The sequence below is a fragment of the Vicugna pacos genome, chromosome 2 (assembly GCF_048564905.1).
Source record: "Vicugna pacos chromosome 2, VicPac4, whole genome shotgun sequence".
NCBI classification, from domain to species: domain Eukaryota; kingdom Metazoa; phylum Chordata; class Mammalia; order Artiodactyla; family Camelidae; genus Vicugna; species Vicugna pacos.
This window is the reverse complement of record NC_132988.1, coordinates 20,625,786-20,652,468: the sequence shown is the minus strand read 5'-3', so window position 1 is coordinate 20,652,468 and position 26,683 is coordinate 20,625,786. Positions and strand designations below refer to the sequence as shown.

The 26,683-nt window shown below is 38.5% G+C and overlaps 1 protein-coding gene across 5 annotated transcripts in view; it reads right to left on the bottom strand.

Moving 5' to 3' along the window:
* Positions 1–26,683, bottom strand: part of INPP4B (inositol polyphosphate-4-phosphatase type II B) — a 659,032-nt gene that overhangs the window by 24,265 nt on the left and 608,084 nt on the right. For all 5 annotated transcript variants that reach the window (XM_072976523.1, XM_072976505.1, XM_031692309.2 and 2 more), the window contains 2 exons: positions 21,869–21,981; positions 17,261–17,415 (listed from right to left, as the gene is read on the bottom strand). In XM_072976523.1, the coding sequence (XP_072832624.1) occupies positions 17,261–17,415; positions 21,869–21,981 (268 nt within the window). The remainder of the gene's footprint in view (positions 1–17,260; positions 17,416–21,868; positions 21,982–26,683) is intronic.

The window sequence follows — 26,683 nt, the reverse complement described above, 5'->3', positions numbered from 1 at the left end:
TCAGACTTTGCAGTCCTTCCTGTTAGTTATAATGATACACACAGTTTTGAGGTACACAAGGACTCTGGGCTTTAAAGACAGAGGTGGCCATGGTAAATACTGTATGAACCCCAAGTTCATACAGCAAAGCAGGTCTTGGTCAAACAGGAAAGTTATTGTCTATCTTTTATCTGATTCTCGTATATACTTTAAGGTTGACGAGATAATGTCTCTTCAGTTCTTAAAAACAGTACAAATAAATAACAGAAAGGAGACATTTCTAACTAACCCCCTGTGTCCTATTCACAAATGGTTTAAAAATAAACATCACTCTATCACTGAGCTATTATTTCTCAGATGGTGCTCGTTTATTATTATTTTTTTCCTTGAGCATCTTTGAGGAAGCTATTTTAGGTCTAATCTGTTCTCTATTCCAACAGCACACAATAGTATGTGAGACTAGCTACTCTCCAGTTCAGTATGATGCTTAAAGCAGCCATTGAAAGTTAAAGAATTCTTACACCACTCTCGCCTGGCAATTATGAATGAGGAACTGAAGAACAAGAACGGTTTGAGATTTTTAAACACAAAATAGAAAAACTAAAATTCAATTTTGGAAAAGTAGTCTTTTAAATAAAACTAATTAATCTAGTATTAAATGGGGAGGGTTCTTAGGCAAAAGTGGATTACGATTATCTGTTGCCAGCTGTCTGGCTCTCACACAAGCTTTTCCTCATTCTTGGAATAAAGGATGGAGGTTCATTTGGGTTGAGTAGCAATGGTGTTTACAAGTATTGGAGGGAGGTCAACTAACACTAAGACTAAAGGGAGAGATTAAGTTTTTAGTTGTGTCACGACTTCTAGCCCAGAAATACTGTCGTGGTTGCCTCAGTGTAAGGAAGCCAGTTATAAAGGGGCAAAGGTGCAGGCAAGTTAGAAATCATCAAGGAAATGATGTATTTGTGGAGGCATAAGGGCTCCTAAACCTGGACGCTTATACAAGTCATGCTTCTAGCTTTTCTTTGGGTCATTGCTTCCTCAGAAATCGTAACTTGATAAAGTAACCTACTTTTAATATTTACTGTCAAAATGTGTCAATCTTAGGCCGCTAGCAAAACATACTGAAATTTCTAGAGTAATTAATAGCTTTTTGTTTAAAAAAGAAGCATCAATGTCTCTTGCAGGCGGAATATATTCTTCCTTAATTTACCTGTCTCATAATAATACCAACGTAAAGGCCACCTCCTCTTTGAGGCCCCGACAGTGCCCCACACTTCCCCTACCAGTTATTAGGGAATTAACTGTGCCCTTATCTATGTTTCCAAAAGCAGTTTATACATAATATCATAAAAAACTTAATCCATCATTATTTATTTGCATGCAATTCTCTCCCCCAAAAGGCTCTGAAGCTTTTTGAGGACAAGAAACATACCATATCCACATATATCTGTAACATGAAACATGGCGGTCAGTAAATAATATGCAATCAAAAAATGCTTCCTTTTTTAACATGAAAAAGTCATCAGAACCATCTATTCCTTATGGTTAATGGCGTCTGACATAGTGGAATATTAACCCGGAATAGAGTGGAATACTTTTGTAGGAACAATTAATAGCGTTGTAGTCAACCAAGTACAGCCTGTGTAGGCTCCATGTTGCAAAAGAAACAGAGCAAAGTAGGTCATCATCATGCCGTAAATTTGCCTTCTGTGGTGGTAAGTAGACCCTTGAGGGAGACACGGCTCCACCCCACCAATGGCACCAAACTGAGCTAGCTCAGGGGTCTGACTGCTCACTTCACTCCCCGGCCCCCTTGTATTTTGGGTGAGCCTTTATGAGGAAAAGGAACTGGCAGGTCCCACGTAGTTGCAGCTCCTCACTGCTACCCTGTTTTCTTTGGCATCCCGGCACTGCTTGTTCAGTGGGGAACTGAAGTGAACTTGAACCAAGTCCAAATTGTCTATTTCACCAACTTGCAAACTTGGTCAAGACTCTGTGGTCTGGTGAGGCCAAGAATCAACCACAAACTGGTCCCAGAGTTGCTACACGCTATGTACACATGGATAAATTTTGGGTTTGTACTTTGCATGATTTTTCAATGTAGGCATTTCACTCTGCCCAGAAAGACTGCCTCCATGAAATTTCTCTTTTAAATATTCACTTATTTACTTATTTATATAGATTTTTGGTTTAAGGGCCCTTAAATTACCCAATAGTTAGATATCATTGTTCAGAAATATGTTCTATTATAAAACTCAGTCTCATTTTTTAAAGCACAGAAAATATATAATGTGGCCACTGTAATTATTCAGGCCACCATACTTATCCCAGGGTAAGGTGGACAAGTATAAAAATATATACATTTATATTTCATTGCAAAATATCAATTACCCCAGGAGAGCGCAGGAGAAACCTTGCTAGGCTGCAATATATATGACAAAGGACTACATGTTTCAATTTGTGACACAGTGAGACAATATTGTTATAAAGGTCATGCGATTTACGGACTCAAGAACAGAGAGATAAATGCAGATCAAGAGAGACAGCCTAGGCTTTTAGAAGCAGGGACCTGGAGTCAGATGGCCTCACACCGCTCCCTAGCTGTAAGGCATCGAGCAAATCACTTCGCTCCTCTGGGACTGTTTCCTCATTTGAAGACTCAGTCCTTAGGGTTAAAATAAGGTTTAGGGAAGTCAGTTCTTGTCAAGTGCTTAGAAAAGTGCCTGGTACATAGTAAGCACTATATAAAGGAGGGAAGAAAAAAAGAAGGAAGGAGGGAGGGAGGGAGGGAGGGACATGCAGACTTTCATCCTATTTTGCTTTGTGTTCTTCATATTACATTTAGAACATGGTGTCCAGTTTTGCTTGTAATTCTATATTATTATTTATAAACAGGTGTTAAAAATGAAAAAAAGGATTGAGAGCTGGTGGCAATAGATTTTTGGCAGGGCAGAAGGAGTTACATCTAATTTTACGTCTTAGAAGGAACTTAAACAATTAAGCAGAATACGGCAACCATCTTCAAACACTTGTGGGCCGACAGAAGGAAGGCTAGACTGACTTACTCTATGTTGATCCAGGCAGATGAAAGGATTAATGATTGGAAGTCACAGAGTGACAGATTTCGGCTGAACATGTAGGTAAATTTTATAAAAGGTATAGCTGTCCAACTACAGAATGGGTTGATACACAAACAACAGCCTCCCTGCTATTGGATGTGTGCAAGTAAAGGTTAGCTGACAACCTGTCAGGGGTGTTGTATAAAGAATTCCTGCCTTGGTTGGCAGCGTCACTAGGTCATCTCTAAAGTCCTTTCCAAACGTTGCAGTCTTAAAACATCATAAATACGAAGCATTACAAGTGCATGGAAATGAAAGTAGTTTGAAATCTGACTTTTAGGAGAGTGACAATCAAGGCTTGAAAAACAATGTTTTCTTCTGTACCAAAACCTTGTGGTCCTTCACCAACCCATGAAAATAATAAGCGAAGTAAGCATCTGGCATATTTGGGGGAAGTTGATGTGTCAACATATGGTTCTTTTTCTTTTCTCCATTTGTCTCATTTCACTGAGATAGTGCAGTGGAATTTGTTTTTCCTTAGTATTAAACATAGTGGCTGAAACATTAGTGTAAGAATGGGTACATCTTTCCGGAGTCATAATGATTGGGCCATCTGAATGAAAGTGTAATTTACAACCAAGATCAAATTAGGTATAAACAAAGCAAACATTAAATCATTTATATATATATATATGTATTGCTTAATATCTATATCTTTGGCCTCTAAAGGAAGTCAGAGCGATATCAAAAAAAAGTTCATTGCAATTTACTTCTTCATTTCAGTTCTTTTATTTGGATTATGATTCTTGCAAGGCTGTCAAATTCACTGTGCCAAAGAAAAGTAGCTTTCTCTGAAGTGGCATTAGACTATTTCCTCAAACACAGAGGTCTAACCTTGCTCCAGTAATTCTGTATACATTCTCACTGTTGCTCAAAGAAGCACATCTTCTCACAGTGGAATCAGCTCAGACTCGAGGAAGGAATGTCCTTCCTTACTCCAGAGTGTCTGCTATGACCCACTGTCACATTAGGTTCAAGTACAGAGCCTTCCGCTGAAAACCCTAGGGTTAGCATAGACTTCCGAACAGTATCCAGATTAAAAAATAATTACTTTCTTAGGCATATACTCATTAATGTAAGATACTGCCAGCTGTTGGACTAGAAGACACCTTGCTTCCCTTCCCACACCGATTCAGCAGGAAAACATATTGCAGGCCTCAGGTATGTATCTTGACAGAAATGGACAAAACAATGCTAACTATACTTGTTCAGATTCTTCAATAAAATGTTTGACCTAAGCTGAAATTCTATATTTTGCTCTTAGGTATGCTGGTACCAATGGAGATTTAAGACCTCACGAGGATAACGGTGCAACAGATGCCATTTATATGTGAAGAAGAATGCTGCTTCAGTAGTAATTTATTTATTTTTTGAGGGGCATGGCAAGCATATCAGATTGCTCAGCATTTTCTTTGGATGAGAAATAGGCGTCTATGGAGAGTACAGACTATCTGTCTTCCTTGCAGCAATTTTCTCTTTTAGCTGCTGGGGGGAAATATTCAGCCCAGATGATCTGCACAAGCAGAAGGCTTGCCTCTGCAGGGAGCAAAAAGCCCTACCTGCCTGAAGACCCTCGCCATCCCTGGCCAAGGGTCCATGAGAGATGAAAGTTCACCTCATCAAACTCTACATAAATCAGAAAGCTTCTTTTTTTCCCCCTCAACCTTCCACACACACAGGTCCAGATTCTTTCCAGATCTTTTGGTTTTGTTTTTTTCTTGATTTTGATAAAATGAGTTAAATTAACATTTTGCTTCCATTACTAATCAAACTTCAGGAATAAACAAGCAGAGGTCACCAGCATATTATCAAAATGTGCTAATACTATTTTAACATTTATTGGGAGGTAAGGTATTCAAAAGGCAATGACTCAGTTTTAAATTAAGCTTCAAGCTAAAAAAAAATACACAGACATAAATTCATTTTCATTAGCACTAATATACCAACATCCCCAAATGCTTAAAGCCTGTTAGAATATGGACTATTTTTCATTTTCCTTTCATCCCAGCGTCCACACCATGATTGTTAGTGTTTCCTTCTTTTATTATTCAAGAGACATGGGCAAAGGTGGCGAAATAAACATACACACATTTATCATAAAACTACAAAAAGCAGACTGTGAAAAAACATGACATTCTTTCTTTCACCTTGCCCTACACAGAAATGAAACAGTTTCCATTTTCCATTATGATCTGAGACTACAACCTCAGTAACACAGAGTTTTCATTTATAAAAGAACCTGAAGGATTGCATTTGGGGAGGTTATCATTGACTGAATTAATATCAAATTGTGTTACTTTCTAAAAGAAAAAAAAAGATTTATTTTAACCCCCACCCCCTGGAAAAGCCTCCTGATTTAGAATTAATTTCCAATTATCTAGGATATCTGTACTCTGTTCAGGAACAACATAATTCATTAGCAACTTTAAAGATATTAGCGTGCATGATAAAATTATATTTATGTAATCCAACCGCAGAGGAAAAAGGCTGAACTTGGCAAATGCTGGCTGGAGTTTGGGCTCTCTACACATTTGGCACGCGGTCAAGCTGAACCCACGGCACGTCTACACAGCTGCCTCAGTTGCCTTTTGACCTTATGATCGTGTCATATTTGATTATATGTCCCTTGCACATACTCATGTGAAGTTTGTTTTCTTATAGGAAAAATGTTTTGTTTTTTTTTAAAGGGACTAGAGATAGTAGGAGTTTTCAATAAATTTATCTATTTCAGGAGCAGCTGCTGTAAAATCAATTCAGTCTTGTGAAGAGGAAGGCATTTTTCCTCTCCTTTTCTACCAAAAATAGTATCTCTTGACAGCTGTAATATGCCTTTTTCTCACTTTTGTTCTAGTCTTCCCAAGAGAAAAAAAATCTTTATCACAACATCAAATAAAACTATCTGTTATAAAGATTCCATCTCTGAATTTATGTTATAAAATTAAATTAGGGAAGAGAAGCAGCACAACAGATGATACCTACTGTACTCTTATTATCCAGAGCAAGAGAGCAGTCAAGGTGATTTACAAACTCTGAAGCACACAAAAATATAATGCCATTATCTTCTCAAATAGTTAAGAAGACAGACATCAGTTTGAAAACCTATAAATTCAGATTTTTATGTGTCAGACTAGTTTTTTTTTTTTGCAATTTGAAAAAAAAACTATAGATCAGTATTATTCAACCTGATTTTACCAGTGCTAAGAGCAGATTTAGAAAGAACCTTGAGCACAGCAGGTATAGAATATTTTATGTGATTTTTATTCTGAAGTACTTACACCATGCCTTGTTTTAAAATGAATTTAAGGCAGTTTAAATGGATACATAAAATCGAGTAAGATATCAAGAATGGAAAGTGAGAAATAGTAAATGCAAGGGTTATGTCATAAAACTGAACTAGGAATGAGGCCACTAGATTAAAAAAGAAAAAAATCTTAAAGAATTCTATCCATTTGAAGTGCTCAGAACACATATTACTCATTTGAAGTGCATAACATTGTAAGTCAAAAATGCATTTACTACCTGCTCAGAACACTTATTAACCTACAGTTGCACGAAAATCACCTAACACAGAGCTTATGTAATAACATAGCCTTGATCGTCTCAGGTAAGTTAATACTGTACTGAACGCGAAAACCACAATGGTTGTCTGTGGATCCCCCTCAGGATTCCGTGGCGGCATGGAACTGTGGCTGCCGCTGTCCGGCAGCACGAGAGGGTCTGTGTACTGCGTGTCACTAGCCCCGGGAAAAGAGCAAAGTTCAAAATCCAGAGCACACTTTCTACTGAAGGTGTATCCCTTTCACATCATCGAAAAATCCCCAAATCCTAAAAGTCAAACCGTCTTAAGCTGTGGACTGTACTTATTTCACATGACATCCTGGCCTCCCTGGGAGGGCTTCACTTTTAGAGGGTTCAGGGTAGTGATTCCCCGAAACAATGCTGTAATACTTGAGAAGCACCACTGAGAAACTACCAATTTTGGAAATGATATGGTTTATAAATTACCTTTGATCCCTAAAATGATGTTGCTCACACTCACATGAATTCTGATGGGCTCCCTAAATGGAAGAGAATGGGGTGTAATTGTGCACAATATATTTTCGCCTCTAGGACGCGAGACCATTGTCCCTGGGTATAAGTCTATCATCTTGGGCATTTGAACTTCTCTGTCATCTGTGATCTTCTGATCAGGAGGAAAGTCTGCAATATTTTGGTTGCTTTTCCATAAACTCTAGGGCCTCCCAGTAAGACTTTCAATTTGTTACCTTGGGTTAGAGACGGGAGTACCACAACCAGAATTCAGGTTAGAAGCAGGGCTGAAACCCTTTTAATGACAGTGTTTGCCTGAGTGTAGTAAGCACTTTGATGAAGGCAAGAATTTTTACGTGGTATGCTGACAATACATCGATTTTAATAGTTTTTGATTTATTCTCACGTGCGTTAGGACAAACATAACAAACATAACAAGTGTACTACTTCATGGATATCCCTGCCCAGAACAAAGTTAAAATGAATGATTGTACATGTGACAGTTGTGGAAAAAAAATTGGGTGATTAAATGAATGACTGAGATTTGGGAAGAATATTATGTGGAAACTGAATGCCTTAACAAAGAGGTAAACTTTAAAAGCAAACGCGATCTGAGATAGAACTGTGATATTTGTTCCATATCCACGTGTTTAATTCTGAGTTGATTCTCTCTTCGAACACAGCGTTCAAGTTTAATATGTTCTATGAGGCTACACCACTCACTTCTTTGCGTCTTGCATCTCAACCTTCCAGGCGCATAAATGAACTTGCTGGGTTTTCGCATACCCGGTCTCCACCTATCACGCAGGCCTGGGTTGCCTGCACCTCTGACTTCTTTAATGAGAACAAGCCTTTTCTAGGACTGGTTCCTGCTACACCTTGTTTTTCCAAGTACAAAGGCATCAATCATCTCCCTAATAGCCTATAGATTTTTGTCTGTGTCTCAGCTGGAAGTTTCCCTCCCTTGTCAAAAATGGAGCTCTAAAAAGTCTCAGATTATGTCACAGGCTCCTGTCAAAACACGGTGTATTTCTCTTTCCAAACCCAAGAGACTCCTCTGTCCTGTTTCACTGTGCTTTCATTTTTAAAGAAAAGAAACAAAACAAATAAAAATATTTTTAAAGACCATCATTTCTGAATCCCTCTTTTCTAGAACTTGACTTAAACACAATAAAGCAGTGCTTCATAAATGCTGGAAACCTTTTTTAAAGTCATAATTATATGCAAACCCCTCAGTATATGGGACAATAAAGATCAGTTGCCAAAATGGAAACTGGGATGGCCAATCAATGTTGACAAAGATATTCAGTATTACTTATCATTGGGAAAATACAAATTAAATCAAGATATCACTTTGTACCCATTGAATTGGTAAACTTTTATAGTACAAATATTGGGGCATGTGGAAAAATGGGAGCACATGTGTATGGCCTGTGGGATATAAATTAGCATAGCTACCCTGATGGGCAATCTCGTAGCATCCAGGAAAGCTGACAATATAAATACCAGCCACCCCACCTATATGTTTATGTACCTTCATATTTATACATGTGAACATGTCTATTACACTATTGCTTATGGTACCAAAATATTGGAAACAACCTAAAATTCAATCAGGGAATAAAGTGTGGCCTTTATACAAAAGAATACTATATGGCTATAAAAAAAGCGAGAACTAGATCTTATATATGAACAAAGATCTCAAAAACATGATGTCCGCCTAACAATATGAGTTGTTGAATGCGACACACACCATGGGACCAGTTTGTAAACAGACACTTAACAAATGTGATGAATTAATAAGTAACACTCTTAGCCTTAACCACTTACGTATTCTCAGCCACCAACTCCTAACTCTTCCCTACTACTTACCTTAAATTATACTCATCTTCAAGACAAAGTTCAAACCCTACCTCCCTCAGGACTACCTCAACCCACAATGATTCCTTTTCTCCTCTGATCCACCCTAATAGTAATAGTTTTAAGCATGTGACCTCATACATCTCATATTCTCATTGTGGGGATTAGTAAAGGTCCCTCGTGTAGAATGTTTAATGTAATTCTTAGTGCACAAGAAGACCTCATTGGCTATTAGTTGCTGTTATCAAAAGTTTACGTTATAAAGTTTACCCTTTGTTTAGCATGGTGCTCTGACATACTGGAAACCCAATAAATGTCTACATTTGACTATGAATATGACAGTGCCATATTTCTGCTAATGATGTATTTGCCAGGTCATCTCCTGAGGTGAAGTCCTGGCTTGTTACTTCTGGATATCTGAAATCACTAATGAAGTCTGTGGCCATTCAAGAGTTGGACAGTCACAAGTTGCACTGGCTGAGTGCCGAGACACTGCAGTCTGGGGACCACGGATGAGCACTAACCTCTTATTCCATGCTCAGCTGCTCCTAGATTCCCCTGATGCTATTAGCAGGGCTGTAGGACATCCAAACCTTCCAGCCCTGTCACTGAGGGAGTCTAAGCCTTTTAGAAAACAAGTATTAATCTTAGGGCTTTTCTTCTAAGATCTTGAGCACTAGGGAAATTCCTTAATTTCAGGAGTCTCGGAAGAAGCAGTTCTAGAGAAACATGGGATGGGAAAAGATAAGCAGGAAAGGTAGGGATGGGGAAAGTCCCGACCGAGAGCAAGGGTAACATTTATTAAGCAGAGCACCCAATAGCCACTGCGCATAGAGAATCCAAACAGGTGATCTCATTTGACACAAGATCTACAGGACAGAGAGAGAGGTCATTAGCTTTGGTTTGCAGATGCGGAAACTGAAGCCTGGAAATTAACTAACTTAAAAGATGCACAGAAAATAATTGCTAGAATAAGAATTTAATCCCAGGTCCTCTTGACGTTCAAAATTCATGTTTATGGCAGAAGTTAACTCTATTTATCTAAATTAGATTTGTTTATATTTCACTTCATTAAATTAAATTTAAAATACCCCATCGATCCCATACACTTACATGGCTAGGTCCTCAGTTAATACTTTGAAGAATTAAAAGAAGTGACTTGTTTGGAAAGATGTGTCTAAGTTGGTAACTGCTCTGAATGACCAGCTCCATACTCACAGGGTCTCAAGTCACTAGCACTTGAAAACAAAATTAAATATGCAACAAATTCAGGAAAAGAAACAGATCTCACAACCACTACTTTTGGGTGGCAAAATAATCTGTCACACATAAATGTTTAAAGAAGGTCACCTAAAATTAGCACACGCACTTTGTTCAGGAAGTTGGAAGTCGTTCTGTAGGCCATTCTTTGATTTCTCCAGTAAGAGCAGTTCTTTTCTGGTGGTTCATCTGTGGATCTCTTGGTAAGAGATATTTGCTCCAACGTGATTTCTAAAGAAGTGTGTGCTCTCTGCAGTATCTTTTAAACCCTTACCATCAGCTGAAGTAACAGCATTTTAAGGGGGGGTCAGTTTTCACGTAATTACGAGCAAGCCTAAGATGATGGTGACCTCATCGGGGCTGATTACTGTTATTTGTCACGGATGGGAACTGAAGTAATGCAGGAAGCACAGCACTGAAATTCTCAAGGGAGGAGAACACTACGTGATAAGAGAGAAGCTGTTCCCGCTCGTGCTGTTCTACACAAACACATCCCTTTCAAACAGTCACAAGATAACCGAGAGCTTCCATCACCTGTGTCTGCAGTGCTCATTACTCACTTTAATATTTGAAAGGGGATAATATGAAACAATGGGAGCTCTTCTCCAACTAGTACAATCAAGCAGAAGTAAAACGGACAAACAAAAGCCACAGTAGGAAACAAGACTAAGGAAGGGAGACATTTTTCCATTCGAACACAAATGAACTACGTAACTCAAAATGAACCCCACAAAGGCGTTAAGTCATGAGAAGTAGAATCTATACTGACATCAGTTGATTAAGGTCACTTATTTCTAAAGCAGAACACTTCATAAGCTATGCTCCCCGACGTATAAATTTCATGCTGAGAATATGACATTCAACAAGATAATAAAACTCAATGAGGCTGATGGGCCTTTTAATCTCTCTCTTGTGAATTAAATATTTACTAAAATAGAATGATTAAAACTCTGTATCTTAAGAGTGATAAATAGACTGTATGCTGAAACATACCCCACTTAATCTTACTAATGGCATATCAACTATTTTAATTTTCAAGAGCCATTATAGAACGACAGATTGCAGAGCAACGTAGCATAAGGAAAATAAAAGTTGCAGACAGACAACTTAGCAATATGGTGTCAGATTGGTACACGGCACACACACATAATCCTGTAGTTCCTCTTAAGGGAAAATTACAGAGCACTGGAATTTTTGTTTTTAATTTACCTTTAGTGGCCATTGAATTTCCAAACACAATAATTTTTTTGATAAAACATAACATTCTATAATCCAGTCAAATTTTGTATTTTTAAATCTAATCTTAATCATCTATTAATCAAGTATAGGTTTGTAAGTCCCCACTAAAAATGCTTTATTGCAAATGCATTGGAAGAAGATGGCTCTTAGCATTCAATAGTGATTCTGTAAGAAACAATTGAGTGCTGACACTGCTTTCATTCTCCCTTTCTTTTTTAAAAAATAAAAATCTACCCATTATTCAGCCACCATTTTGTAAATCTCTGCTACACATGATCAAGGGAGAATTGGGTGATATGCATACACTTCAAAACTCAAAGAAAGGTAGACATATCAGGCTTGTAGTCTTACTGCAATACCACTAAAACCAATTACTGCAGGGTGGCTGGTTTATATGAGGCAGACTTTAGTTATGTGGTTCTCAACTCTGGCTCCATCCCAGAACCTAGTCTGCGGGACCTAGAACTCCTTTGAGCATCACTGTTTTGGTCTTAGAACAGACACAACCACTAAGAGTTCCTTGCAAAGTCAGATCCACCCAGATGCCTTGCCAACTTCCTAATCTGAAGAGGATCTTGTGCCATTTCAGTAAAACAGATTGTACCAGCGGCACGTGTTAGGAGCATGAAGCTGTAAGTAATATTGAATAGAGGAAAAGAAAGAGTGTAAAATGCTTGAAAACTCTACAAATGGTGCGATGACTAGTTAAATTATAATGGAGCGATCACGGTTCAGTCGTACAAAAATGGAGTCAGGCGACCACTGAGGACCTGGTCTCAGACCCATCTCTGCACTACTAAGAACTTGAACTTTCTTTGAACTGTACCAGACCCAAGGACACCCTAGTTGTGTTCAGAACAACTTCTGCCAACTGCTACCTTATGGTCTCATGGTCTCCCCTTGTAACTATGCAACCATTTCAGATTCCAACCAATTTTTTCTTAACAAGCACCCTTATTTCTTGCCAGCTCCAATTATAATTCTTGATAAACAACTCATGCAATGAACTGTTACCTTGTGGTTTTTGCTGTGAATGAAAAATCTTGCCCACCATATCAGTAAACAAAGGCTGCTGTGGCCATCGAGTCAGTAGCCACTACCGTTGCCCCTGGGGGACTGGAGGGAACTTAGAATGGAGACTGGCTGGCAACCCAGCCTCTGCTGCCACCTGCTGTGGTGCACCTTGAGGGAATTCAGGATCGAAAAGAACAGGATACTGGCCCTAGATAGCCAGGTGCATATCAAAGGAATGATTTCAGTCAGCCCAGACTCTTGCATCTTCCCATACATAGAAAAGCACTAAATTCCTTAACTTGGGATACCTGGTTTTCTTTAATTAAGGGTAATTTTTTGAGGTTCCAACTACCTGGTCTTTGTTGCAAAAAGTCCTATATATCCTGGCTCCTCCCCTACCCCTTTGAAGCAGTCTCTAAGAGACTGCCTCCTGGGCTCAAGTCCTCAGAAAGTCCACCGAAGAAAACGTCACTCTCAACTTTTAGGTTGTGCATTTTCTTCCAGTCGACATTGCCTTTCTAAGACTCTCTCTCCCGTTTTGGAGTTTGGTGGAACACAATTCAAGTGCTTGTTGAATCTGTGTTTCCCACGCTGCAGCCTCAAACAGGCCCCAAATGAACACCTTTTTATTTCAATCAGGTCTGTTTCTAAAATTTTGGTTGACAGTTAGATTCAGACTGTGAGTTAAGGTAGATCCTTTGTGGCCTCTTTGTTTATGAATTTATATCAAAACCTCTCCAAAACTTTCATTTTCATCTTCTGGAACTTTTGCTTACAAATATGTCACAATTGGGCAATAATTTTACTTGCTTATTTCCAAATGTCTATCTGTAAAGTTTATAAAAATTCTGCATCCCTGGGTCCCCTCAGATATCAAGGATAAACCGCATGGGGTCCAAATATACGTAGTTTTTAAATGCCCCAGAAGCAGCTCCGATGTGCATTTAAAGGTCACCATCTGGAGGGTGGGGCCTCCTATCAGATGGCAGAGCAAAGAGCTTTGCAAATCCTCTTCCTCTCCAAAAAACTAGGGCACTGGAAAACATTGTCAAAACCAATCATTTTAGGAACCCAGTAACCAGCCAAAGTTGAGCAAGTAATGGAGAAGAGTTTCTTCCTGGAAAACTGAGGACTGGTTGGTAAGAAGAGGGGGAGTCTATGGTCTTCCTGCCTGGGGCTGCTCCCACCCCTGCCTGTCTCTGTTCAGCCTCTACCAGGGAGGGGCTGCCATGGAAACCGGCAACTTTGCAGCCTGAGGGTCTGACCCCATTTGAGGTGGAGAGTGGAAAAATCTCACATGTCGGCATTGTCAGAAACACTAGTGTCCTTTGAGGCAAACAAGTGCTGATGGCCGCCGACCTCACAGCAGGTCTGAAATTGCACTCCCACGGGGACCACCCCCCAGGCCAGTGGACTAGCCATAAATGCAGCCGGAAATGAGATCCTGGACATGACAGAGCCACAGAGGGCTTTGATCAATTTCCACACATCCTCGGCTGACCAGGAGGACCTAACAGGGCCTGGTGGAAATAAAAGGCAGGGCAAATACGAAAACTCCTGAATTTTAAATATGTTCCCCAATCCACACAGGGCTCCATCAGCAGAGGCTGGAAGCCACACTGGATTGAGCTGTTTGAGCACAACTTCTGGCTAATGACTGACTACACTACAGAGACCCAAGCGCAACCCTAGGAAACAAGACAGACATAAAAGTAAGAACCAAACTACTGTCTCAGGACAAAACTGAAAACATCATTCTACAGAAAGATGAGCAAGTTGCTCCCCGGTTCTGAAAAGCATAAAGCGGCAGAATGAATTCCTATTTGGACCATTCTTCATTTATTCAAGTACTATTTATATTTATCTCAGCTTGGACCAGACAGTGTGCTCAGTGCCCAGATACAACGGCGAACACGACAGATAAGGTTGAAATTAAAGAGTTCATTCTCGAACTAGAGTTTGCTCTTCAAGGTCTCAGGATTTGGGCAGACCACTCTGGTCTTGCACACAGTCTCAAATTTCTAAAGGTACATGGTTTTTATGACAAACCATATTTTAACTAACAAATTGGAAGCAGTCAAATACATAATGAAGTAACTGTAAGTGAGTTTCTTTTATCTGGTACAAAGAAAATAACGTTAAAGCACAACTAAGGCATCTGTGTTCCAGCGTGAGCTCCAGTAGCCTCTGCGTAAGAACACTCTGCGGAGCTCAGCTTCGTTATTCATACAGTGAACAAGGCAAAACACGTTTGACTGAATTTCTAAGCTGACTCCTTGATCTCAGATTCTATGATTATTTGTACAGGTATACAATGATACACATTAACATAAAAACATTTCTAGGAAACCTATCCAGGCTGACTTTAATGAATGCAATCCATCCGTAACTAGCACAGCATTTGTAAACACATTTTAAAAGTGCTATTTAAAGAGCTTGTTTTCTTAAATAGATAAAACACTGCATTTGAAACCTTATTTACAAGATTCGGCAGCAGACTTTGTTTTAATAAGAGGTGTTGGAGTCAAACTGTGTGTCCTAATATATCCACAAAAATTATGAGGCTCATAATTGCCTAGATTTTATTGTATCAGGAAGATCATGACCTTTGATATTTATTTTTTTAACAAATGTGGTATAGTGATTAGCGTGTCTCAAACATTGTTCTAACCACTTTACACATATCAATTCATTTAATCCTCAAAACATTCCTAAGAGCCACTATTATTAGCACATCTGTTTACACACAAGGAAACTGAGGCACTAAGAGGTTGACTGACTTGCCTAAGGTACTAGGAGGCAGGGTGAGATTAACTTTCTCTTGGCTAGTAAGTGGCACATAGCCTGGATTTAATCTCAGGTCAGCTGGTTCCTAAGCCCCAGCCTTTCATCTACTCTGCCCTGTTGCCAGAGTTTATAAACCTATGCCCTTGTGATATAAGACAGTACCTACAGAGGGAAAGGACAGCAGTTGAATTCAAGAAAATAACACATCATATTTCCCTTAAACACATGCACACACACACGCATGCACACAGACACACACAAACCCTCACATTCTCAGGCAGACCTTATATATACACAAAACCAAAGGATAAGTTTGACAGATTTGAAGGTATATGTAATATATATATGTAATATATATATATATATATATGTCTGTGTGTGTGTGTGTGTGTGTATAAAATACATATATAAAACCAGAGTAGTGAGATATAGAAGTTAAGGTCTTCAGTGTTTTAGAGTTTTGGGGTTAAATTTCTAGTGCCTTACTTTATTTCCCAATCCAAATATGAACCCCCATAAATGTTCTGTCATCAGCAAATGTGTTGTACATATAACGTCAATTCCACACCACCTTTATGCGATACCAAAATATGTAGTTTCACAGTTCAATGTGTATATGACAGATACACCCTTTATTTACTAATCTGAAAGAATTACCTGGCTCATTCAAGGAAACTCTCTTACCCCTGCCTTAAATTAACACGTACCAGTTTCACCTTCCAGGTCCTTGATGTTGGTTGGATCATTTTAGTCCTCAGGGTCTCTGGTCTCTAATAGCCTGTGCTTCTGCCCTTGTCACCCTGCATCTTTGTCCTGTCCACAGTGACATTTATACTTTTTAAACGCACACTGGATTTCATACTCAGATTCTGAGTCTTCCTTGTGAGTGCTGAGAGATTATTTTCGAAAGAAGTGTTTGATAACAAGCAAATGTGTTTCCTATGGCTGAGATGCTCATGTCAGGCCTCGGAGGCATCCTCAGACACTGATCGAAAGGTTATGATAGAACTCCACTGACCGAACAATGAAAACGCCAAGAGACATGAAATGGGGTGAAAAAGAGGACTTCAGAACCTTCTCATTAGTGCGGAAAACACAGCGGAGAAGGAGCGCAGGCGAGCGTCACCGTCGCCATGGAAGGACTGCAGCAGTTAAAAGAAAGGTGGGAGCTAATGACATGCCAGATAAGAAGCAGCCCTCTCCGGAGCATCACATGACATTCCCTTCTGAGGACAGGGAGCCTGTCCCGGGTATCCTGTCGTGCTTCTGAGTCAGTCTCTGCAGCAACGAGACCGTTTCGCTTGTTTTTAATTAACGTGTGTCCTTGCTGACAGGCGTTGTGGATGAGGCACTTTTTCCTTCCTATTATGGCTCAGACTAGATTTAATTACAGTGGAAATGAATCAAGAAACATGACTTCCGGCGTAGCACGTTAAATGTCGGCAGAGTAACGACATTAATTTCCTGTTTTAAAGGATCAGAGTCCTCCCATCTTTAGGATGAGTGATGTGACGTGAGAATGATTTTAGGAAAGAGGTTAGTGACCCAGAGACCCTGCACGCCCACAGGAAGATCACTCGTTAGTTGTAATTTTTTGGATAGTTGCTTTGTTTGGGTAACGACTTAGTTTTATTTCGTGCATATACATAACTACATGCACGTAAATGAACAGTGCCCTTGAAGTGTCATAAACAAAAGGACCAGAGCCCTTTAACTGGGTCTAAATGAGCTAAGGAAATCTATCCTACATGCAGATTACCAAGATCCGGCCACATTCTTTTTTTATTCCCTGTAATAAGCAGAGGGAATATTTAAAATTATTTTATCTTTCATGTCATGAGCTCTAAGCCATGGAAATGCACTGTTACTACTAAATGTTTAGTCCTCCAGCAAAATATGTATTTTGGGGGGGAAGAAAAACCTAAACCTTAAAATGACCTTAAAACAAAGAAAGCTGAAGATATGTGGGGTACCTTCTCATACAGTCCAGCGCTCGGATGAAGAAGTCCTTGTGTAACTGGTGCTCATCCCTCAAGATGGAGCACTGTTCCAGCGTCACCGACATCGACGTCCTGTCTTTGGCACTTTTACAACAGGTGAAACGAATGCCATTTAGTTTGCGACAAATCTGTAACAGACATATAAACAGCTTACTGTTTATTTGTAGATCACTCTAAAGTGCTGGAGTCCCTTAACCACTTCTTGTCTAAACCCACCAAACTTACGCCAATTTACAGGAGTCAGTTGGTTCACTCTGCCCTCTGGAATGTAAAAACATTACCTTTTCATTTCAAAAGCTGGTGGAATCCATTTAATTTATTTAGTTCTTTGTTTGTGAGGTGTGGGGCTGTTGAAGCCATATGAGACAGTAGATATCCAGCAGAGGCAGCAGTGCCCCAGGAGAGGGGACCAAAGCCGCAGGGGATAATAAGTAACAATCACAGTTCAGAAGCGGAGGGGGAAAAAAAATCTCTATTTCCTGGATCAGTCATTTGTTTGGAATCTTAAATAGCTAGTAATCTTCGTATTGTACATTTAAAACACCTTTGCTAGTCTCGGTTGTATGTTATGAGATTTCAAACATCCACATGGTGCCAAGTGCAGCAGACAAGGAAATCACTCATCAATGCAACTAATAAGAATAAAGACACCAAAAATGGCCGATGTTAATTGCATATCTACTGTACAATGCTAATAAATGTCATATAGATCTGCTTTTTTAATTTAATTGCACATGAACCCTGGAGGAAGGTATATTAATCTCATTTTACGGATGAGGAAATGGAGGTTTGGATAGGTTAAGTGACTTGTGCACAACAGAGCAGAGCCAGGATGCTAATATAAGTCTACCTAACAAGGACCAAGTCTTTAACATCTGGTCCTTTTCTGTTTCTCTCTGTAATTACTTCTTTTTGTTATTCTGATGTAAGCCAGGAGAAGAATCTCTGAGTGGCAATAATTTACGGTCTCACTGCTTTATGGTTAACAGGTGAATCATTCCATTCTTTTCCCAAGCCCATAGTAATGCTCTGATATGAGATACCAATAAGCATCTTTAGCATCAACAATGTTAATCAACATGCACTTAAAATCCATCTAATATGATATCATAAGACCTGCTTTATTATCTGCCAACAAGGAGGACTTAACACTTGCCTGCTTTGAAGAGAGAATATAATAATACAGTTTATCAAGGGTTTTTAGCCATGATTTAATTGTGATTTTGATACTTATCTTAGGCTTTTCATGTCCTTATTAGACCTAAGGTACTTTCTCATTATTTCCAATGTAAATGACTAAAGACATATGAGAGCATGATTTCACCATATTATATTTTTTCCTCTATGAAACTCTAATGCTTTCAAATAAACAGTATTTCAAAATTTAATATGAAATAACAAAGGCTTGACTATATTTATAGTAAAAAATATAGACCTCAATGGCCACTTACAAGAAATGAAATGTAAAAAGAATGGATATTCTTTGAAATGTATGGTCACAATTATATGCAACCATCCTACAAAGATATTTCATGTTACAAATTTAAAATAAAAAAAAAAGCAAGGGCAATTCCATTACAGCAAATAGGTTGGGTCCTGGTTTCTATATTTCTACAACTCGTTTTGAACTATATGAGCTTAATTTAACATACCTGATTGGCATTTGGCCTTTTGAAATTCTCATTTTTATTTGTTTAAATTCATTCAAGATAAAAACCAAACAGCCTTCCATTTTTCAATTAAAATGTAAGATATTAACAAAAGCAGTATTTCATTAACAGATTCAAAGAAGAGAGGAAAATCAAATAGAGACAGAAATAAAAGTTTTTTGGGGTAGGGGAGGGTATAGCTCAAGTGGTAGAGTGCATGCTTAGTGTGCATGAGGCTTTGGGTTCAATCCCCGGTACCTCCACTAAAATAAATAAATAAAACCTAATTACCTACCCACCCCCAAAACACAGCAACTGATTAAAAAAATATTTTTTGTCTTTTAACATTTTTTATTGATTTATAATCATTTTACAATGTTGTGTCAAATTCCAGTGTTCAGCACAATTTTTCAGTCATTCATGGACATATACACACTCATTGTCACATTTTTTTCTCTGTGGTTTATCATAACATTTTGTGTATATTTCCCTGTGCTATACAGTGTAATCTTTTTTATCTATTCTACAATTTTGAAATCCCAGTCTATCCCTTCCCACCCTCTACCCCCCTGGTAACCACAAGTCTGCATTCTCTGTCCATGAGTCTATTTCTGTCCTGTATTTATGCTTTGTTTTTGTTTGTTTGTTTGTTTGTTTTTGTTTTTTTAGATTCCACATATGAGCGATCTCATATGGTATTTTTCTTTCTCTTTCTGGCTTACTTCACTTAGAATGACATTCTCCAGGAGCATCCATGTTGCTGCAAATGGCATTATGTTGTTGGTTTTTATGGCTGAGTAGTATTCCATTGTATAAATATACCACCTCTTCTTTATCCAGTCACCTGTTGATGGACATTTAGGCTGTTTCCATGTTTTGGCTATTGTAAATAGTGCTGCTATGAACATTGGGGTGCAGGTGTCATCCTGAAGTAGATTTCCTTCTGGATACAAGCCCAGGAGTGGGATTCCTGGGTCATAAGGTAAGTCTATTCCTAGTCTTTTGAGGAATCTCCACACTGTTTTCCATAGTGGCTGCACCAAACTGCATTCCCACCAGCAGTGTAGGAGGGGTCCCCTTTCTCCACAGCCTCTCCAGCATTTGTCATTTTTGGATTTTTGAACGACGGCCATTCTGACTGGTGTGAGGTGATACCTCATTGTAGTTTTGATTTGCATTTCTCTGATAATTAGTGATACTGAACATTTTAAAAAAAATTTTTTTTAAAAAGAGTTTTGGAAAATGTCAAAGTGAATTTCTATATTTCTTCATTTTTAACAGTATTATTAACGTCCTTGGTTTACAAAAAGGATACCAAAACTCATGTATTAGCTTATAGACATGGTATTAATAATAATAATCAATATTCCTCCAGAATGCCAAAACTGTACACTGTAAAGTGCTGTATGTTTATCAAGGCAGGCAATTATCCATTCAATAGTAAGCTGTGAGTAAGCCATACTTATTTGTTTGAAATATATATTTCAAAAAAACTTGCATAAATGTATGGGAAAAAATTTTATATGTTCAAGGGAAAAACTATATAGTCTAGAGAAAATATTCATTTGTGGTTACCCCCGTGCATCCTTCATTTACCAATTTACATAACCATATGATATGTATATAACAGCCTATGTCTATGTTCCTAAGCTGTCAGATAGCCTTAGTAAATGATCCAACTATTTTTGTGCTATCATGTTATTAGCAACGTAGCAAAAATAACTTACGACCCACCTTTGTGAAATTTTTTGTGAGAATTAGCAACCATAGCAAATCTTGAAAATATAAAGAGCAGCCACGCTGGAGAAAGAACTATTATAAATAACCTTCATGTAATGCAGTATGGTGCTAAGTGGGACCAGTGTAAATGAGCTGTCTGAAAGCAATGCTTCATGCTATTACCTTTGATGTTCTTCCCTGGGGCTCCAAGAGGGCATGAAGGGAAACTGAAGTAGCTTTCCTCTGCCTTGCTCTTGGTAAATTATTTTATATAGACTCATGGTAAATTATCCATTTCTTTTCCCAGAACAGAGTAAGTCATACTGGATTACAGCTGAAGGGCTGGCAGTAGAGGGGAAGGTTTTGTTTTAAACACTATTGATAGAGAATGAACAGAACAGGTGAGAAGCTCCACTGCGAACTCCAAATTACATGAGCAACATGAGGCAGTAGCTACAAATACGGCACTCATCATAAAGATATCCAATGTGTGCCTTTCCTGATGAAAAGATCCTTTCCTAGTGGAAGGATCTCTGGGTCTGAATGTTTAACAAAATTCATAAGTCCATGTGAGGTATTCCTGAACAGTTGCCAGACAAGAGCTTAGAAAAATACAGGCAAAATTTTTCTCTCTTAATCTTATAGAAACCTGAAGTGAGAAAGCAGGTAGATTGTCTACCTTGAGAGAGCCATTAAATGAGAAAGAATCATACAAAATATAGCTCATTACCCCAAGAGCAATCCATCAGGGATAAACTCTATGCCAATATCTGAAGTAACCAATGCAGTTACAAGCTCATTAATTTAACAATATGTCCAGGAGCCTGACTGAGGCTGTGAGTCTGAGATCTCATAACCAAATTCTTTGAAACCACATGTCTGTAGAGCAGCACTTCCAAATCCTGACTGATACCAGTGATTGACATTGCAACGTGTGAGATCAAGAAAATCACTGAGACTTAATTTTAACCTCAAAGTACCAAACACATCCCAAATTTATAAGAAAAGCCAATGAGTAAGATTCTTTCTAGTTGAATTTATCTTCTTCCATCTTGTATTCTAGTCTATTGACAGACTAGGTGCCTAATTTCCTGGATAACGGAGAATGACATCTGGTAACCCAAAGTGCAGAGGTCAAGTCTGTACACAGCAGAGACCCAGTAGTGCTCACTGATCATTATGGTGACAGGGAACAAGGTGGGTGAGGGCTTACCGTTGCAGCCAGCCACATAATTTCTACATTCTTCCTTTTTTTGGCTTGGATATTTTGATGGAGATTTTCTAATAATCCTTTTAAATCATTTTGTTCTTGAAAATGTGAAATGTCTGAAAAAAAAAAAGAACAGAGGAAAAAAAAAAAGAGGAAACCATGTTAGTACTAAGCAGCCCATGGAGTTTTCTCTAATGTTTGCAAATGCAATTTCTGCAACAACAAATGCCAGTTGGAGCGGAGAGTATCTGAGGATAATCATACTTATTAATCCTTCCAGTTTTACTCTCCACTTAGAAATATGCCTCAGTCCCCCTTATTCCCTATGGTGTGTAACTGTGGTGATGCCACTTGGTCATAAAATACTAAGAAGGGAAACGTCTTTCATGATGATAGCTGCCTCACTTCAACCAAAGTGTACGACGTGAAATACAACTTTCCATTTTTTCCTACTGAGCAACTAGTCTGAATCGTGGGACTCTATCAAACTGAATATCTCAGACGTGGAATTTGAAAGTTCAGCTAAAACACATGAAGTCAGCTTCTACAGAGCAAGATTCCTCAACCTAGACAATACTGACATTTTGGGCTGGATAACATTTTGTTGTGGGGAGTGGGTCTATGTTCTGCATTGTAGGATGTTAAGCAGCATCATTTAGAAGCCTTCCCACTGTGACAACCAAAAACATCTCCAGTTATTGCCACGTGTTCCTTAAGGGCAAAATCTATCCTGGTTGCGGATAACTTCTGTTAAGAAGCATGGGTATGGATGGAAAGAGGAAAAACACCAGAGGTGATAGTTAATTATATAAGACAACTGGGGAGGGAGCAGGCAATGACTGACTGCCCAGATCTCTACATACTAATAACTAGAGCTCGGGTAACAAATGTCCTATGGTTTATATAAAAATCTAAGGCAATGCACATTATGACACAAGTGTCTCTGAGACTCGGTGAGATGAAATTCCAGATTAGAATACAGTGATGAAAACAAAAAGCCTTTGTAAGAGAGTAGTTGCAACAGCACCGAATGGTATGAAAATACACTCTACCGTGGAATCCATAAACTGAGGGATGAAGAATTCCTTAGAGCTTTAATTGAGGCTAAAAACAGGAGAAAACACATAAGAACAGTATGAACTACATCTAGGGTATCCAGGCACATTGAAGAAATAAACGCATGATATGTTCCTGAATCAGATCACAAAAAAATAACACAAATAAGCTTTAATCATGACTCTCGGCACCTTCCAAAATTGTACCAGATGTTTAATTTTATTAAAATAATATTTCTGAGTAGTTTTTGACTTTAGCTTCAAAAAGTAGAGGGAATATCCTAGTAAACTGTGCTAGCAATCTGTATCTTCGAAAGAGTGGACGTGGTTGGTAAAATGGAACTGCCCATTGAAAACAATCATCTATCATCTTGAATTCCAGGACCACAGGCTAGAGGAAAGTCAGGTCCAATCTAGATTCATACCCTGTATTAGGAAGGTGAGATTCAAAACGTTCATACAAATATATGCATGAAATGGGAAATGGGAAAAGTGTCAAATATCAAATCCTTAATATGTTAACTATAGATGACTCTCTTTAAGAAAGAGAAGCTTGGACTAAAGATATTGCATTGCCAGGTAGGAGACTATCTAATACAGAGAGATTTTAACAGGACATGGTCCAAGAATAAAGGGAAGGCGCTATAATGGAGAATGCCTTGAAGAGAGTTGCAAAACCAACTCAAGACTCTACAGCTCATCAAAGAAAGTAAGGACAACAAGGGTGTCTTCTAATTGACACTTGGCGCACACGAGGAGTAAGTCAGGTCTACCAGCACTGCTCCTAATGTTCATAAATGGCGACTAAAACAAAACCCGAAACAGTCCCCGAATTAGAACTCTAAGCAGCAATTTTAAATTGTGTACAAATAAGTTATTAATATGGAAAGTGCCCTTGACATTGCTGAAAGGAAAAATTGGTCACATTAGTAAATGAGTCTGTGTAACGTGTGAGTGTGCACGTGTGTACATGTTTACCTCTCTTTCTATTTGAATGTAGGCAGAGCTAGATACCCGTTTAGATACTAACAGTGTCCATCTTTAGGTTGTTGGGATTTAGGGCGATTTTTCAACTGCCTTTTTTATGTCATTTGGGACCTTTAAAATAAATATGTATATACAATTTTAAAATAATACAGTGATTTGTAAGAGCAAGGGAGAACAGAGTGAATATGTTTAACAAAAGGGAAAAAAACCCCAAAATTCTTATTATACAAAGACCTGATCTCTAGGTCTCCACAGTCTAGTAGGGTGGGATCAATTTTTAAACCATTATTAACTGCAGTAAAGTGTACTGTGGACTATGCTACAAGCCAGTACAGGTAATAATGGGGGCCTAAGAAAAGGACTGGCCAGTTTTCTAAAGAATGGTTGGATGTGGAAAGGTTTCTATTAAAGGTAATGCTTTGTCTACAGAGAGCATTTGAGGCCAAAAGAAACATGTCAGCAAAGACATGGACCGGCGAGGCAGTGCTGCAGAAGCAGGGGGCTTGCAGTTCCATGTCCTTGGAGGGCAGGGTCCCAGAGGCAAGAATTAGGAAGGGCCTGCTCTGCTATTCTGGGATATCTGAGCTTCATCCTCAAAAATGGAAGCACCTGGTAAATTCTAAATACGGACAATATCATTTCTGAGAGGCCCTCAAGACACTTTCTGAAGTCACCTGGTACAAAACACTTTCAAACATTTTTTTAAAGCAATATAGAATAAGAATTTTACTTTCTTTAATGTCCCACAGCAGGTATGCATACACATTCACCCTTCTGCAACAACACTTTTATAAAATAATATTTACCCTTAGTGAGTACACTGCACCCTGTATATATTTTGTTCTATTCCATCATGCTTTCTTTTGAATGTTGGTCCCAATCCACCAAATTGATTTCACACCTATAAGGTCAACCCAAAAACTGTCCAAGTTGCTTAGGTGACTTTTTCACAAGGTTCACAGTCAGAGGAAGAGTCAAGTCAAAAATCCAGTCTCCCAACTCCTATGCCAGTAATTTCCCTCAAATCTGCGTTAGTGTCTTCACAACTGGTGGTACAAAAAAGCAATCTAGTATTAACACAGTGGACCAGCTTCTTGAAAATTCCGAGACTCCACAAGAAAGCATAACAAATTTTCAAAATAATTTAGTTTCATAGTTGAAATGGAGATTTTTTTAAACAGCCATTTAAAACAGACTATAAGGTTCCTAAAAATAAGTTGAGCAAATGGCCATCTTTTGCACATTTCTACCCCATAAAGATAGTGCTATCAGATACACAGAAATGATATCCGACAGAAATTTCACCCTTTCTCCCCATGGCATGCTTCTTAGAAGAAGGTCATCTTGATGTTTTTAAAATTTCAGCCACTGCTTCTATTTTTGTAATGATGGAACTTGCTTATTCAGAGCACACCCCCATCAGTCCAACACCCTGGCTGCTGCCAATTGTTTTCAACCTGACGAAGATCCTGCAGGCTGTAGAAATTCAGGTCCAGTTCTGGAAAGTAGCAGCATTAATAAAGACTAGTACTGTGCATTACTAGGTGAAATTTCAAGAGATAATGATCGATCCTGATATACCAACTGAAAATCATGGCATACAAGGAACATGGCTTTAGACTTAGAATGAGTTTCCTACAATGTAAAATATAGCCAATAAATCTTGCTTTTGCTACTCACTCTGGCAGTTCTCTAGCACCAAATTTAGACAGAACAATTGACTACACCAACCTCCATAAGAACATTCTTTTTTTTTCAGGTGGAGTTCAAGAAGGTAACCAGAAGTTGAAAGGTATAAGAATGTTCATTGCCCTATCGCTTATAATTAAACAGCAGCAAGAAATTTAAATGATATAAAGAGAACAGAAAAACTGTCAGGTATATGTGTGTGTGTGTGTGCGTGTGTGTGTATGTGTATGTATGTGTGTGTGTATGACAAGAAATATTATATAATAGGCAAAAAATGAATAAACGTGCTGTATATATCAACAGATATATACTAAAAACTATGTTGAGCAAAAAAAAGATTCATACAAGATAATAGCAGCAATATAAAGTTAAATGTACAAAACTGTACCACATTTTTATGGATACATACCTATGCAGGAAAAATATGTATGAGAACATAAAACACCAAATTCAAGGTATTGATTTTCTCAGAGAAGGGAAGGTGAGGGATGGGAACTATAAAAGGTACAAAGGGGGCTTCTACTCTGTCTATAAATATTTGTTTCTTACAAAATTTCTGAGACTGAGCGATGGGGTCCCCAGTGTTTGTACTTTATGATCTGCTCCTTCTTTTTGTTTGAAACATTCAATATTCTTTTTAAAGAAAGCACTGAGCCAAGAGTCCAGGAAAATGGCTTCTAACGCTAACTCCATCCCTGCTTTGACATGTGGTCATAGGCGAGTTGCTTAACCCTCTGTCCTTATTTTTTCGACTGCAAAGTGAGGACAATGACCCTGACACGCTTCATTGACTTGGAGTGGAAAACAATTAATAAAAGTCTTGGCAGAAGAGGCTACATTATTAAATTCTGTGTCAACTCGGAAAAACAGAAGCAGACATTCGTCCTAAGGAAGTGTACATAGCCTCAGATAGGAAGCCTGCTTTCTTAGAAAAAAGTCCGAATTTACCCAAAGTAAGAAATAGGCTCTCACAGATGCATAGACGATCGTGACCCCAAACATTCACAAAGCCGGTGACTATCCTCTTGCCACTCCCCAGTGGATCAGAAGAGCTAAGTTCAAAGTCCCTTTGTAGGGTCTCTTCTTC